Below are 16,836 nucleotides of genomic sequence, written 5' to 3'. Positions count from 1 at the left end.
AGTCTTACAGGGTGTTTTGATTTGGCTGATCATAATGAAGCAAAGGAGTAGTATAAGTTAATGGTAAAGACAAGGTGGAAGTAATTGATCCTGTGGTCCATTCTAGGTAAAAAGTGATACAGTTAATTGGAGAGCGTGTTTAGAGCAAAGTGTAAGTTACGTTGAGTGATAGTTTCTGTTTGATTAAGGAGATGGCACCACATATGAGGTATTGGGAGTAGAATGATACCAGGTCTGTGGTCTATTCATGTGATTAAGGTTAAAATTGTTTGCATTCTCAAAATGAGTAAAGCAATCAAAGGTTTAGGTCAATATGTTGAAGTCAGTGGGGATTATGAGGTGTTAGGTGATAAGAGTATATCTATTTTTTGTAATGAGTTTTTTTACTTTTAGTTTTCAACATTCACTTTTAATGTTTTCCGCCTCGCAAAATGGCATGCAATCTGATATAGGCTTTACATATACATTCCTAGTAAACATTTTCACATTTGTCATGTTGTATAGAAGAATGGGAGGAACCATGAGAAAGAAAAAAACAAAACAAATAGTCTACTTTACTCTGCATTCAGACTCCATATTTCTTTCTCTGGATTTGGGTGACATTTTCCATCATGATGCTTTTGAAATTATTTTAGGTCTTTACATTACTGTGAAGAGCTAAGTCTATCAAAGTCAGTCATTGTACGCTGTGGCTGTTGCTGTATACTGTGTTCTGCTTCTGTTCACTTCATTCAGCATCAGTTCATATAAGTCTTTCCCGGTTTTTCTGAAGTTCACCTATTCATTTCTTACAGTACAATAATATTCCATTACATTCATATACCACAACTTGTTCAGCCATTCCCCAATTGATGGACATCCCCTCAATTTTCAGTTCTTGGCCACCACAAAGAGAGCTGCTATAAATATTTTTGTAGGTAAGACTGTATCTTGAAAGCACACTATCTAACTGTTATTCAAGGCAGTGAGGTGGATGGCATGATGGTAGGGAGGACTCAGAGTGACACTGAAGTACAAAACAAGCCTGACCTTCCCATCATCCTAAGCCATGGAGGTGACATGTGGTCTCAGAATACTGGAGGGACAAGATGAGGAAGCTAGCCTTGTAATATAATGAGATGAAAAAGAAAAGAGGTTTCTACTTGAAAAGTAATCCAGTCTAGTCAACTTGGTTACAGTTCTTTGTCCTTGGCTAGACTGAAAGGGTCTTGAGGGGAGAAAGAAGTATTTTACTTAACTACACAGTGGACTCTTAGTAGGAAGTCAGTGCTAAATTTGATTAAACCAAAGAGAAGATTTGTGGTTTAGAAAATTAGGATCAGGGTGGGAAACTTCTGAGGAGGAGATGCCTAGTAGGAAGTGTTAACAGTGTTGTATCACAAATGAAATAGATGGGCAGGGCTTGGTAGGCAAAAGTACGAGACAGTCTATAGAGAGGTGGCAGAATGATTGTGAATGTGGGTACAAATACACCCCCAGATTAATGCCTGGCCAGTTATTCCAAGAAAATGTCTCACTGACATTGTGGTTGGGGGGGAAAGGAGAAAGGTTCTGAATCAATTGATAATTGAGGCCATAACACTGGATTCAATTACTCTTATTACTTCCCTTTTTGGTTGTTTGTCCCAGATTTTCTTTTTTCTCTATTTTTACCACTTTTATTTGACATAGTGGTTTTTTGTCTTTGCATTACTTTATTTCCCGCTTTAGATCCTCCACTTCCCAGAGAGCCATCCCTGATAATAAAGAATATAAAAGAGAAAATCAACACAGGGAAAAAACATGATATGCAGTGTTCCATACCCATAATGCCCTGCTCCTTCAGTGATATTGGGGAAGCTGCCTTCTTGGGGGCCAAGCTTTCAGTTTTGATTGTTTTGTTGATCTTCCCTTTAAATTGTTAAAGGCATGTGTATGTTGTTGTCACGATTCAACTTCACTTTGCATCGCCTCATGAAAATGTTCCTGTGCTTCTCTATATCCATCATGCTTGTTATTTTCTTCAGTATGGTAATTTTCCGTTACATTCATGTGTTTCCCTGTGTGTGTTTTTTCTTTTCCAAGCTGATTCAGAAAGGCACCAAACTGGTTTTGGAACAAGTTGTGACTTCTATCGCATCAGTCGCAGATACAGCAGAAGAAAAGTTTGTCCCATATTATGACTTGTTTATGCCATCTCTAAAGCACATAGTTGAAAATGCTGTTCAGAAAGAACTCCGACTTCTGAGAGGAAAAACTATTGAGTGCATTAGTCTTATTGGTCTTGCTGTTGGGAAGGAAAAGGTAAGAATTATGAAATATTCTGCATTTACTATTTATAATTTGGTAATTTAGAATAATTTGACAGAGAAATACGTTCCTTTATTATAATTTGATTTTGTGCCTATTAAATAAACTTTCCATTTTCATTTATCTCATATCACTTAACCTTTTTACTAAAGACATAATCCAGAACTATGAAATAATTTAAAAGAATGGTACGTTTTTGCTGCTTCATAGCCAAAAAGTAATGAAAGTCTTCTGAAAGTATTGCCCATGCATAAAAACTCTTCAGAACAATGTTTATCAGGGTCATCACAACCTGCTGTTTTCTTTTAGTCTCAAATTTTGAGTTTCTAATATCACACAATCTGTGTATTCTTAGAGATGTAGCACTTGATCCAGGAAGACTTAAGTACAATTCATACATATTAGTGCTCTGCCCCTATCTCAAGGGATCCTTTCCTGCACACCTTGCTTCCTAAGCTGCTTTTGCTAACTCTTTTGACCTAATTTACCCCAGCCATTAGAGTTTCAAAAGAACTTTGATGGCAGTAGGCTACAGGTAGTACTGTAATTCAACTGATAAATGGTTTTAATCAGTTTATATAGCCTAACCTAAGAACCTCATCATTTATAATTTGAGTTCCAAACATCTGACTTTAAAACAAGCTAGAGTATATTGTGTACAAAATCTACGAAGGCATTGTGCATAAAGAGTTAAGTTATAGTTAACTCCAGGATACAAATCTAAATTTTCTTGTCATTTTGGAATTTTTTTTTTTGTCTTAAAATTACTTAAAATTGTGAGGCATCTGCTGACCCAATAAGTATGTTATGGTTGCAGTTTTTTAGAATAACCATGAAAAGTTATATAAGAGCAAGTGCTTTTCTGTTTCTAATTTGTTTCAGTAATATTTTACAATTTCACGTTTGAAAATACTTTATTTCTAGTTCATGCAAGATGCATCAGATGTGATGCAGCTGTTGCTGAAGACACAGACAGACTTTAGTGAATTGGAAGATGATGACCCACAGGTAAATCGTAATGATGTTAGTGCATTGGCTTTTTTCCCAGTCATGTAAATCTTTTTTATTAGATTTGACTTTTTCTAATATCACTGAAAGCAAATTTTTGAAGGTTTTGTTTTCTAAATGAATTACTACTAAATAAAATAAATGGCTTAAAGTTGATATTTTTGTTAATATATTTATATATAGGAGTTTTTTTTAAACAGATGATAAAGACTTCATTCCATTTTGATAATCTGTTTGGACTAAAAGATAATATTACAGCTTATAATAACAGCATCACTAACAGCAGTCATGATAATAATAATAATTGAAAAATATCTACATTTGAATATCGACAAAACAACATTTTAAAACTATTGAAATACATTTGACAGATATTCAGGTTGTTAGTGTCTCATTTATTGCTCCCTTTAACTGAGCCTCCAGAGTAATTAGTGAATCAAGAAAGGACAGTTGAGCTACCAAACTGATTTCTCTGACAGTCTTATTCTCTTTCTTACATACATCATAAAATCCTTTACACACACATTTATAATGTCTTGTTCCACGTAGGACTCAACCTAATGAGACACCTCTGAACATAAGAAATTGAGGCATCCCTAAGTACAGGTTTTACTAGGGTTTTAGTGGGATAGTAAAGTCTTTGCTTTTGACCCATGAACTTAACCAAGTCAAAATCACTAAGCTTTATTTAGTTTTTTCTTCTACAAGTGAGGATAGGGCCCATGCAACCAACCTTGCAGGATACTCCAATTTGGAATTTTTAGTACCCTAATACGAAATTTTAGTTGAATATTTTCTATGATTTATTCAATTTAAAATGCATCATGTGTGTATGTGCCCAGTTTTTATAAATGTGATACACTATATGTTAGCTTTTACTGTTGTTTCATCATATTTAGTGACACGTCCATGATTGGAGACCATAGAAGGCTCATTTTAGGATTATGTGTATATGTGTGTGTAGCATTGATTGTGTGTGTTTATGCACGTATGTACATATACACACCTTCTTTATATATAGCATTGATTATGATCAAAACAACAAAGCATGTATTTTTTTAAACCACTCATTCTCCTTCTAATATCCAGTTAGTTATTAACTCTTGCTATTTCTGCCTCAGTATGTCTTGCAGCAGTTCTGTTCTCATTACTCTTACCTCCATCACCTTAATCAAGGCCCTCATCACCTCTCTTCTGGAATATTTCATTGGTTTCCTAATTGATCTACCTCCCTCAATCTTTCCATGTCATTCTATTCTTCCCAGAGCTGCCAAAGTGATATTCCTTAAGAACAGATTTCAGCTGTGTCACATCCCTGTTTAATAAACTCCACAGGCATCCTGTTGTCTCTGGGACCAGATGATAAACTCTGATATTTGAATTTTATAGCAAGCTATCTCCAACCTCTTTTTCTAGCCTCATTCTATCTTGTTATCTTTTTCTGCATTGCAGTCTAGCTATATTCCACACAGGACCCATCATCTGCCATGGCCATGTCTTTGCAGTGGTTCTCTTGTGCCTGAAATATTCTCCCTCCTCTCCATGTCTTCATAGAATTGCTCACTTTCATTAGGGCTCACTTCATGTACCCCCTTCAGTACAAAGCTGTCCCGCTGCACTGAGCAGTTCATCTTTATTTTGTTATGTACTTGTTATATGTCATCTCCCTTGAGCAAATAAAAGTTCTTTACAAGAAGGGGGAACTGTTTCAGTTTTCTTCTTTGTGTTCCCAAGAGTGTAGTCCCCTGCCTGGTACATAGTATGCACTTAATAAATGTTGGTTGATTGATCAGTTGCATAGAATATTACCTTTGTAATGGTCATTAACATTCAGTTACACACATACTTAAATCAAAATGTTGGAAGGTTTTCCCTTTTCAACCCCTTAGATATCTTACATGATCTCAGCGTGGGCTCGAATGTGCAAGATCCTGGGGAAAGAGTTTCAGCAGTACCTTCCTGTGGTTATGGGTCCTTTAATGAAGACAGCATCAATTAAACCTGAAGTGGCTCTCTTAGACAGTAAGTGATCTGGTATATTATTTTGTTTGTGGTAAATTTTCTCTCTTTGTTAATATTTCCTTGTTCTAATCTCTTTTCTCTTCCCTTTAATAGCACAAGACATGGAAAATATGAGTGATGATGATGGCTGGGAGTTTGTGAACCTTGGAGACCAGCAGAGTTTTGGAATTAAAACAGCAGGCCTTGAAGAAAAATCAACTGCTTGCCAGATGTTGGTAAGAGATAGGAACTCCCTGTAAGAGTTTGTAAGATGGTGTGTCATCTAGAACAGTGGTATCAACCTCACTGCCCATAGGCACATGTAGCCCAAACCATGTTGAGGTGTAATTGGGAGATTACATTTCAAAAAAAAAGGACAATAAAACATAGATTAATTTTTTGTTTTCTAAGCCAATGTGCAGCCTGCAGGGATCTGTTTATCTTTGAGTTTGACACCACTTATCTAGAATAAAGAAATATTGACATTAACATTATATACATATTACTTACTGCCTCCTACTTGGTACATTTCTGATATTTTTATCATTTAGAGTCTTCACTTTTCTTATAGAAAATTGGGCTGTTTGTTTCCCCATGTCTTACTCTTAAATGCTGATTGTTTGTGCCATGTATCTCTTTACTATCCTTTTTCTCTGTCAGTCAAATGGGTGGGGGCAGGGAACTGCACAAAGTAAATCTCAGAAAAGGAGGAAGACATATTTTCATCAAAATTAGGAAAACTTAGGCATCGAATGAGAGTACATTTTGTCTCCAACTTTTAGAAGTGAAGGAAAATTATTTTGACATCCAAAATGTTCACATATAAACACACTTACTATGTTTATCACTTGGTGGGGCTGAGTCTGAGAACTTTATTGTTTTCTGTTGGAATTGTTATATCAGTACTGAAGCAGAGCACTAATACTGATATTTTATTGTTTGTTTCAGGTTTGCTATGCAAAGGAATTAAAGGAAGGATTTGTGGAGTACACTGAACAAGTTGTAAAGCTGATGGTTCCCTTATTGAAATTCTATTTTCATGATGATATCCTGTGCCTTTTAAATGCAAAATTCACTTCTAGTTATAGGAAAACAGCTTTTTACAATTAAATATAACCTGTTTAAGGTGGTGGTGTTATCACCACAGGTTAAACAGGTTCTTTTAAAACAAGTGCTTTAAGTAGAAGTTGTGAATAAGACCTCAACAAAACATTGGCTTGTTTATAAAAGCAACGCTTCCTGGAGCTTAAAGTGACAGTTCCCCAGTTGCTATAGTGTTTGTGGATTCTATTGCCTTAGGTATTTTAAGAATTAGCTGATTTTTGTATGATTGTGAAATAATTCATAGTTTTTGTGTTTACCAATTTCTCATAAGCTACAGACTTGCAAAGAATTACTAAGCTTATGTAATAGCATGCATTGAAGATAATGTATCATATACTTAGAAACTTTTAAAGTAATCATTTATTTTCGATATTAAATTTTTTACTTTTTGTATGTAGAGATCCCACACTATGCCAACTCTTAAAGAAAAATCACAGAAACTAAAGCAAAAAAAGTTTGCTGGCTTCTCTAATCATATTCAGACCATTTCTTTGAAAATTGATGTAGTTCTGGAATATCACAGAAATAGGGCATTTGAACAACACTATCAAGATTTTACTACAAATGAATGTCAGGCATTCATCTAGGCATGTTCACGTGGTTTTAAAAAAATATCTCAGGATACTTATACTAACTAATTGTGGCAACTTAGATTTAGTTTAGTTAAATGCCCTTTTAAAAATCATTTTGGAATTCATTAGATTTTGTTCTGTGGCATAAAACAAAAGCCTAAGCCCCGTGAGTTCAGTTTACAATCTAGCTTGTCCTAGTTACATTGATATTATTTGAATATGAGTGCTTGGAAAGGCCTGTTTCCACTCTTGGCATTACTACTTTTCATACAGATTGATGAGAATAGATTTGTTGGCCTTTGACTTGATAAACCTATTCTCCCATGTTATATGCTGTAGCTCATGCCGTAAACAAAAGTGACCGAGAAAAATGGGAAAAGGTAACATCTGTTTGGAGGTCTGTTTTGTCCCACTTGCTCCCTTTCCTTAATAACAAAACGTGTCCGAGTGGCAGCTGCAGAATCCATGCCCCTTCTCCTAGAATGTGCAAGAGTCCGTGGTCCTGAGTACCTCACCCAGATGTGGCACTTCATGTGTGATGCCCTTATCAAGGCTATCGGAACAGAGCCAGATTCTGATGTCCTGTCAGAAATCATGCATTCTTTTGCCAAGGTAATTGTTTGTTTTATTTTTCTTAGAAGTTTTGTGTGTTATTTGCTTAGATTTTCTCAAAATAAAAAAAAAAAACTTAGATTTTATATCTAACCTAGAGAACAAAGGTTTGAGTTGAGCTGTATGGTCTGGTTAATACTTGTTCATCTTTTTCATTGTCCAATATAAGCAATCTAAGAGGTTTAATGCCTAAATATTTCAGAGACTGTCTATTAATACACAGACATTATTGGCTAAGTGAGATTCAGACTGGCAGAGTTTAGCCTGTAAAACACTTTTCTCAAGTCCTTTCATGGTAATCGTCAAACAAAAGACAATTCCACAACAGAGTAAATAGATATATAGTAATGTAAATAAATGTATGCCACACTCTGTTGGTTCAAGTGAGACCGAGGACTTGAGACCAGGATGCTGATATAATAATTCTTGATGTTTTGCAGTATGACTAAGGCTCTTCCACATTCTCCTCTTTTTTGTTCCGTGTACAAACCAGTTTCAAGTATAATCAGTGGTCATTAATTCTAGGATCTCATTTTGCACCTGCTCTTGTTCTTCCCTCAAGTATTCAATAGCAAGATAACAGTCTTCTAGAAATAAGGTGTTCTTCGCCCTTTTTGTTTTTAATATTCTTTTAAATTTTGAGTTCCAAATTCCTTCTGCTTCCTATTGAGAAAGGCAAGCAATATATCAGTTATACATGTGAAGTCAACAAACAAGCAAAAGCAAGGAACAAAGAGCTTGTTTTAAGTGTGCTTCAAGTCCATCAGCTCTCTTTGTAGGTGGTAGATAGTATTCTTCATCATGGATCCTCTGGAGTTAATGTGGGAGCTCTGTATTGATCAGAGTAGCCAAGTCTTTCGCAGTTTATCATTGTTACAATGTTGCTATTACTGTGTACAGTGTTCTGGTTCTGCTCACTTCACTTTGCATGAGTCCATAGGAGACTTCAACCATCCTGCTCTTCATTTCTTATGGCACAGTAGCATTCCATCACAGTTATATAGTGTGTGAGTAGAGAGAAGTGTCCTTGAAACTCATCTGAATCTAGAATCCAACTTCTTGGCTCCATGACCCTGTTGGTAACAGTCTGGAGGAGATTGAGGTAGTTCTAACAACCGCTAACCTCAGATCGAGTCTTTGGGGTTTTGTCATCTGGCAAGTAATAGCTTATTCTAAGACTTGATGTACATCTCAGAATGAGACTGCAACATTCAGTATAATTGAATCTTGAAAGATTTCTTTATGGTCACTGTACTTCTTTGACTTACTCTCAGGAGCAAAGAATAATTTGGATTTATCTCTTAGGTGACTCAAATTAATAACTTTTCAGTTGTAATTAATTTTAATGGTTTGTGCCAAACTCTTAAGCATAAAAATAAACATTAAGCCGTTTATACTTTCCAACAAATAGAGCATGAGTTTGTTTATCTTTCCAATCATATAATAGTGCAATACTGAAACGTAGTTTGACCATATTATAGCCAATTAATATTGACCTTCCCAGGCCTTTAGTAAAATCCAATCCTATTTTAAGGGGGATTATTTTCTTTAAAATGTAATAAATTAACAAACATGTTTTGCGTTAAAATATTTTAGTGCATTGAAGTAATGGGAGATGGATGCCTTAATAATGAACACTTTGAAGAACTTGGAGGAATACTGAAAGGCAAACTTGAAGAACACTTTAAAAATCAAGAATTAAGACAGGGTAAATTTCTCAATATTTTTATTGCCAATTTTAATAATTGAATGCAATGATTCCAGTTTCTGAAATGGATATGTTAGCAGTATTTAGCTTCCATTTAAGATTTTATTTGGATTTATTGTTTTAGTTAAAAGACAAGATGAAGACTATGATGAACAAGTCGAAGAGTCCTTACAAGATGAGGTAACTTATTCCCTTGTTGGAACTTAGATCTTTTTAGAGATGGATTGCATTTTTCGTCATGAATCCTCTGGAATTGTATTGCTGAGAATAGCTAAAGTCATTCACAGTTGATCTTCATACAATTTTGCTATTACTGTGTAGAACTTAGATCTTTTGAACTGGAATTATAATCCAAATGTAACTGATCATTTTAATGTAAAGCCAGACTGTTCAAGTCTCTGGCAAAAAAAAAAAAAAAAATGTTTCAATCATTTGTTTTACCAAGCCATTCCATTGATTGAAGGGAGTAATTTGATTGTAGCAATTTTATAGCAATAGTAAATAATGCTGGTAATTATTTTTTAATTTTTTATTTACCGCTTGAAAGGAAATCATATGTATTCAGGAATTCTTCTCCCATTGTAAAACTAATTTTTGCCATCAAATACTTGGCCATTTTTAGGGTCTAAAATGACTAGCTTGTGATGGAGCATCTTTGCTAAAAATTATCCAATTAACTGTGGTTTTGCTTTCTCCCAATACTTTCTTCTCTTCTTCCCCCACTCAAAATTGTAACATTTTTTGGTTCCATCTTTGATTAACTCTTAAAACTGACAACCACCATGTGTTAATACTTTAGGATGAGGTTGTTTTCTCATTGGGAAGTTTTGAAGTTAGGACAAATTAGATTGCACTGGTAGTGAACAGGAGTGAGAAAATGTATCCCCTAAGATAACTGGGTCACACTTTTAGTTCCTAGCAAAGATCTGAAAGGTCATCTAGTCCACTCCAGGTCCTTGGGGCGTAGAGAGATTAAATGATTTCTTTATTTACCTGGGATAACGTTGCACATCCGGTTCGCTTTGCCATCTGCATTCCCCATGTTAGAACTAATAAGGGAACGTATTTTTTATATTTACAATATTAACTTCCTTTAGGAAAGCTTTTAATAGAAATTAGGTGTGGCATTCAGAGAACAACTTTTTCTTGAGTTAGTACCTATACCATGTAGTGTTTAGTTATTTAGTTTTTATGATAAAGTCATAAAAAACATTCAAGAGACACAATTACAGAACTAGTATGTTTTTCCTAATTGGTTATTATATAAAATTGAAATAAATAATGAAAATGTTTAACTACTAACAAAGATAGTGCTATGTAAAAATTATGTAAAGATTAAACTCTTGTTTTCGTTCTTTTAGGATGACAGTGATGTTTATATTCTGACTAAAGTGTCAGATATTTTACATTCAATATTTAGTAGCTACAAGGAAAAGATACTGCCATGGTTTGAACAGCTGCTTCCACTAATTGTCAATTTAATTGTAAGTATTTTCTCCCTGTTTAGTTTCATGAGGTTGATATTATTAGCTTATATACTCAGGCAAATGGAGATAAATCTTTTAAATATAGGTTCAACTAAAGCCATAGAATGTTAGCAGTAGAAAGGAACTTAGAGATCATCTTTTATTTTTCTGATGAGCAAACTCAGATCATAGGAGATACTCTTGAACCACAAATCTTCCCACGTACCTTTTGATTGTCTCCAGCATATTTTTAGCTTACCAGTTTTTTTCCCTTTTGCTCTGAGCTTTGGTGCTTACAGCCTTCCCTTACTAGTCACATCCACAATGGGTTCTTGGACTGGTATCAGACTTTGTTGTTGGCCTAACTAATTAAAGAGGTGAGGGCTGCAAAAATATATCATTTCAGAGGCAAACACAAAATTAGCTACCATTTTACTTTGTCCGTGCCAATAAAATTATTTTTTTAGTATTTTATATGCTGCTTATAGTTGTAATTAAGTCACTAGAAATTGTTTAAGTTTATCCTGTGACACTTTGGTTAAAAACCTTTATTCAGAGAAATTTGGGGGAATGTTTTTTTCTATTTTGTAGTGTCCTCATAGACCGTGGCCAGACAGACAGTGGGGATTGTGCATCTTTGATGATGTCATAGAGCACTGCAGTCCATCTTCTTTTAAATACGCAGAGTATTTCCTAAGGCCAATGCTACAGTACGTATGTGACAACAGCCCAGAAGTCAGACAAGCTGCTGCTTACGGCCTAGGAGTTATGGCACAGTTTGGTGGAGAAAATTATCGTCCTTTTTGCACAGGTACTCCTAGTTTAGTCACTATCATAACCATCAGGCCTTATGTATTCCAAATTTCTCCATATACTTTTCTTTCTGATCCTCACTCATAATGATGATCTGCTTCTAGCTTAAATTCTCTCCTGACTGCTCTACTTCTCTTCTCCAGCTTTTATTATATTCCTATTACGGTAATGGAGGTCTCAGAGTGGAATCATTAGTAGTTTCTTATCTTTTATGGGCTTCAGAGATTTTTTGGAGACTTACTCATATGTGTGTGTATGTATGTATAAAAGGAAAGCCATAGCTGACTACTGGCTGTCTAAGGAGAACCTTGAGCCACAGGAGTACGCAGAGTAGTAGCTTCATAAAATTTATGTGGCCTTGGTTTGTTTGACACACCAGAAGCAGAAACTGAGTACTGTTTCCCAGTTCTTTAAACCTGGAGCTAAATATCCCAACCCCATCCTACTTAACATCCTCTTCTTTTTAAACATCGTCTACATATATGTTATGTAGCATATATATGCGTGTGTATACATACACAGTTTTCTCTTGAAACTATTATGATTTAACTAAATCTTACTCTTTAATGTTTTTATTTTTTAGAAGCACTTCCATTGCTAGTAAGAGTGATTCAGTCTGCAGATTCTAAAACCAAAGAAAATGTTAATGCAACTGAGAATTGTATCTCTGCAGTAGGGAAGATTATGAAGTTCAAACCTGACTGTGTTAATGTTGAAGAAATTCTACCACACTGGTTATCATGGCTTCCACTTCATGAAGATAAAGAAGAAGCAGTTCACACTTTCAACTATCTATGTGACCTAATTGAAAGGTATGATCACAGTACGCTGTTTCTTAACAAAGAAAAAAATAACCATACTTTTAATTATAACATATTGTTTTTCTTTGTGGATAGTTTGAAAAGGATTAACTGGAGAGTATATCTCTTATCTCTTCAAAATCCCTAAAAATATAACCTTTCTTGGGCTACCTTTGTTATTTATATTAAAAGACCACCTTATAATTAGATCTTTCTGGTATAAGAAAGATGTACTTTGTTCTGAAATTTGCGAAAAATAAGATTATGAGAATCCCTTGCACTTTTTATTTACAAAGAAATCAAAACATTTTAGTCCAGTTGTCTGCCTATATGGAAATTCTGATATTTTGATTGCTACTGTAAGAATTAACAGTTGGCTAGGCAGCACAGCCAAATACCGGTGTTCTCAACTCTTTGTGTCATGGACCTTTTAAATAATTGAAGGAAAGTCTAAGTTTTCATTAAATGTTAGTGAAAATAAGGATGTAATATTTTCCCCTTGCAAGTTCATAGACTCTGTTTGGTCTGTAGTATCGCTTGATAGTAGACATCTGAATTTCTGTTTCTGCCTTTGCTACTAGCCATCAGCCTTGAATATGTCCCATCACCTTTCTGGGGATCAACTTCCTTTTTTATAAAATGACATTTGAAATAAACAGCCTAAAATACTTTCTACCAACAAAATTATTTTATTCGAAGATAAGGAAAGGATAATATTTAAAATTCCTTCAAGTTCTGTTTCGTTTAATATCGTACTGTACCAGCACATCAATGAAGTATGAGGCTAAATAAATAGGTTTAAATATGTACATGTATAAATATATGTATATTTTAAATGCATTGGTCAGTCCATACAGAGCTGAATATTGTCTCTAAGCTGACATTAGGCACTATGCATTCCATGGCCATTATAAGATTTTCCTTGATGATGGTAAATCCATCTCTTTTTCTGGAGAGTCAAGTTCTCCTTTTTGATTATTTTTCTGCTGATGGCACCTGGCAGAACAAGCTGACAACCTGTTTTGAAAACATCTGTTGATTTACTCTGTTGGTCCTGATACATACATATAAGCACCCTACTTAAAAGGAAACAATCTGAATATGCACTGGAAAAAAAAAAAAAAGAAGGGCATGTTTAATGGAGATAATTTATTCAGGTTGCTCACTTGGCATTGTGTTCAAGTCCCATAATGGAGTGTGAAAAGAATGTTACCCCTCCTCTGTATTATCTTTGTGTATCAGGTCTATATTTAAGCTCTTGTGTGGATTACAGCTTTGTTCTTGCTTTTATTTATATAATTTTTCTTCAGTTACATAAAAAAACAAATTTTAAACATTCAGTTTTGTTGGCAGGGGTTTATTTTGAGGCCAAATTCTTTTCCTCCTATTCCCCTTCATTGAAAATTAAGCAATTTTATATAGATTATACATGTGCAGTCATGCAACACTTTTCCATATTAGCCATGTTGTAAAGAATACACAGAAGAAAAAAAGAAAAATTTTTTAAAAGTTTGCTTCAATTTGCATTCGGAATCTGTCAGTTCTTTCTCTGAATGAAAAGATAGCACTTTTCCTTCATCATGAATCCTTTGGGATTGTCTTGGATCATTGTATTGCTGAGAATAGTGCAGTTGTGATACTTCTCTTAACTGTGTACAGTGTTCTTCTGGTTCTGCTCATCTCGCTTGGCGTGAGTTTGTGTAAATCTTTGCCTAATAGTATTCCATCAGTCATCACATAGCACAACTTGTTTAGCCATTCCCCAATTGATGGACATTCCCGCAATTTCCAGTTCTTTGCTACCTCTAAAAGTTTTCTCTTGCTCTTAAAAAGCAAGTGTATCTTTTAAAGAAAACTATTTTAAGCAGTCCACCATTTTTTTCATTTGATATTTCTGTAAATTTTTCATTATTCTTAGAAAGGACAATCCATTGTTTCAATTTTTTTGTTAAGTATAGATGTTACTTTCTACTCTCAAGTGTCTGTGATCATGTCTTCTTTTTTTCTTGTCATCAGTAATCATCCAGTTGTTCTTGGTCCGAACAATTCCAATCTGCCGAAAATATTCAGCATAATTGCAGATGGTGAAATTCATGAGGCTATTAAACATGAAGATCCTTGTGCCAAACGTCTGGCTAATGTTGTTCGCCAAGTACAGGTATGCTCAATTCTTTTAAGTTGAGAGAGAAGGAATACTGTTTTCAGATGGGATTGAATTACAGTTTTATGGTTCATGTTCATTTTAGTAAATTAGTTCCATTTCTTTTATTTCACCATTCCTGCTTAAAGGGAAAAAAAACCTGTAAGCCTTATGGTTCTTCCATTTTTTTAAACAAATGGTCTCAATTTTGGAAATATATTTAAAGTTCTTACATGTAAAACTAGGTTCAAGAGTAAAAAAAGACAAAAAAATCAAAAACACAATTCTAAACAAACTGGCACACCTTACAATAAAATATAATATTTTTGCACATGAGGCAGCGTAATATTATGTAATAAGTGCCAGATTTTGGATCTGAAGACTTGGCTTTGAATACTGGCTTTTCACCTGCCTTATAACTTTTTGGCATCTTAGTTTCCACATCAATAAATTGAAGGAAGGATGGTAGACTAGATACATATCTACATATATATAATATGTATACATACATATATATAATATTAGCTGAAAATCTTTGCAACATGGTAAAGAGTTAATTACTTGTTCTGTTTAAGTTTCTACTTGGAAAAGAAAAAATCAGATAAATTTGAGGAATATTTGTTGAAATTTATGTATCATTTCTAAGTCCTCTAATAAAAATATTTTTCTTCCATAGACCTCTGGAGGATTATGGACTGAATGCATATCACAGCTCAGTGCTGAGCAGCAGGCGGCTATACAGGAGCTCCTGAATTCTGCTTGAAGGGCCTTAATATCACCTACCAGAAAAACTAACTCCAAATAAACGTTTACCCTTTTGTTTAGGTTTCTTTGTTTTGTTTTTGAGCACAAAAGAACTGTAGTGCGTGTAGGCCATTCTTTCTGCAAAGCGGCCAGAAAGAGAAGAGCTGGGTGTCAGACGGGTGTTTAACTGGATGCCCATCGTAAGACCGAAGAAGTTCCCTCTAAACCTTACCATAGCACTGAAGAGTATTTTTCTATCGGTATATGCCACCTGTGGGAAGGTGAAAGGGAACCAAAATGAATATTCTCATTAGACATAAGGAATTTTAAGAAAAACAGCTTTAAGACCAGTTATTCAGCAGTAGATGTGCATTTTAACAGAAAACATTTCTATACATCTAGTGTTAATTGTATTAATTGGAGTGTGAGTCTTTTTGTAGGGTAGAAAGAAGCCTTCTACCCAGCACACCAGTAGATCACAAAGTAAAAAACTGAAGACAGAAACATCAAGCATGAAGATCTCATATTGATGTCACTTTGAGTTCTTTTTTTCCTAAAAGACTTGTGCAGTGACTCAATGTGGGAAGCTATTCAGCTTCTAGCCCTTGAATGTGAAGTGTCTTTGGCATGTCTGACAGAGTCTCTCATTCACTCCTCAATAAACAACATTGAAATACAAAAGAAGCTTGTGTACAAATTCAGTGCTGTGTGGCTTTTATTCATTTAAGTCTTTTTAAAGATGTAATAATAACTTGATGTTACTTTAAGTCACAGCTTGGCTTATGTTTGTTTGTTTTCCTAGCACGATTTGCCTTGTGCAATTTTCTGTTTTTGCCTTTTCCCACTGATTTTAAAATAATTAGCCATTGCTGTATACTGTTAACCTCTTTCACAATTGATAATCACATATTCCTTGAGATTTCTATGTATCTCAGCAAATAGAATTTGTTTTAATTAGGCTCATCCTGATTAATTGCCTATTTCAAACTTAAAAGATTCAGTTATACTGGTTTTAAATTGCAGCTACTGGAATGCCACACAAATTGCCAATCTATCAACATTATGGGATATTATGACTAAAATATTTAATGGATAAATTCAGCAAAAAGTTTCGTGTGTCTGAATGTTTTTTCTTTATGTATTTATTAACCTCATAGCAGTAAATAGCTTTACTGTTGTTTCTTTGAATATACAATTTTTCTAAGGGATCTTATAAGATTTCTGTTGAAAGCTTCAGTGTTAACATTTTATAGTTTGTACTAAACTTAACCGTGATATGAAAATGAACTTTATGCCTAGACCAGAAAATTAACTTTTCAGAATTAAAGATTTTTCATTAAATGACTTGCATCACTTTCTTAAACTCTAAATGTACTGAGGTGCTTGTTATAGTTTTAAGGTCTCCTCATTGTCATTTGAAGCATTTGCACATTCGAGCACAGAGGCTATTAAAGTACGATTTTCAGTAGCTGTAACCAAACAGGGGACATCAGTCTACCCTTAGCTAATTTTATTATTTTAAATAATTGTCAGTTAACTGTGTTTGGGTGTGAGTTTGTGTGTATAAGGTGCTGTATCA

General features: G+C 34.5%; 1 protein-coding gene across 5 annotated transcripts in view; it reads left to right on the top strand.

Annotated features, from left to right (window-relative positions):
• IPO5 (importin 5) overlaps positions 1-16,598 on the top strand; it is a 60,626-nt gene extending 44,028 nt beyond the window's left edge. For all 5 annotated transcript variants that reach the window (XM_072622080.1, XM_072622078.1, XM_072622081.1 and 2 more), the window contains 13 exons: positions 2,065-2,283; positions 3,214-3,297; positions 5,187-5,319; positions 5,413-5,534; positions 6,247-6,343; positions 7,414-7,586; positions 9,183-9,294; positions 9,419-9,474; positions 10,656-10,778; positions 11,352-11,571; positions 12,157-12,385; positions 14,390-14,531; positions 15,190-16,598. In XM_072622080.1, coding sequence (XP_072478181.1) covers positions 2,065-2,283; positions 3,214-3,297; positions 5,187-5,319; positions 5,413-5,534; positions 6,247-6,343; positions 7,414-7,586; positions 9,183-9,294; positions 9,419-9,474; positions 10,656-10,778; positions 11,352-11,571; positions 12,157-12,385; positions 14,390-14,531; positions 15,190-15,276 — 1,797 coding nt within the window. In that variant the 3' untranslated portion in view covers positions 15,277-16,598. The remainder of the gene's footprint in view (positions 1-2,064; positions 2,284-3,213; positions 3,298-5,186; positions 5,320-5,412; positions 5,535-6,246; positions 6,344-7,413; positions 7,587-9,182; positions 9,295-9,418; positions 9,475-10,655; positions 10,779-11,351; positions 11,572-12,156; positions 12,386-14,389; positions 14,532-15,189) is intronic.
• The last annotated feature ends 238 nt before the right edge of the window (positions 16,599-16,836 follow it).

This window comes from Notamacropus eugenii, chromosome 6 (assembly GCF_028372415.1).
Source record: "Notamacropus eugenii isolate mMacEug1 chromosome 6, mMacEug1.pri_v2, whole genome shotgun sequence".
In the NCBI taxonomy this organism is placed as follows: domain Eukaryota; kingdom Metazoa; phylum Chordata; class Mammalia; order Diprotodontia; family Macropodidae; genus Notamacropus; species Notamacropus eugenii.
The sequence above is the reverse complement of the archived record's forward strand: the minus strand, read 5'-3'. Positions and strand labels throughout refer to the sequence as shown.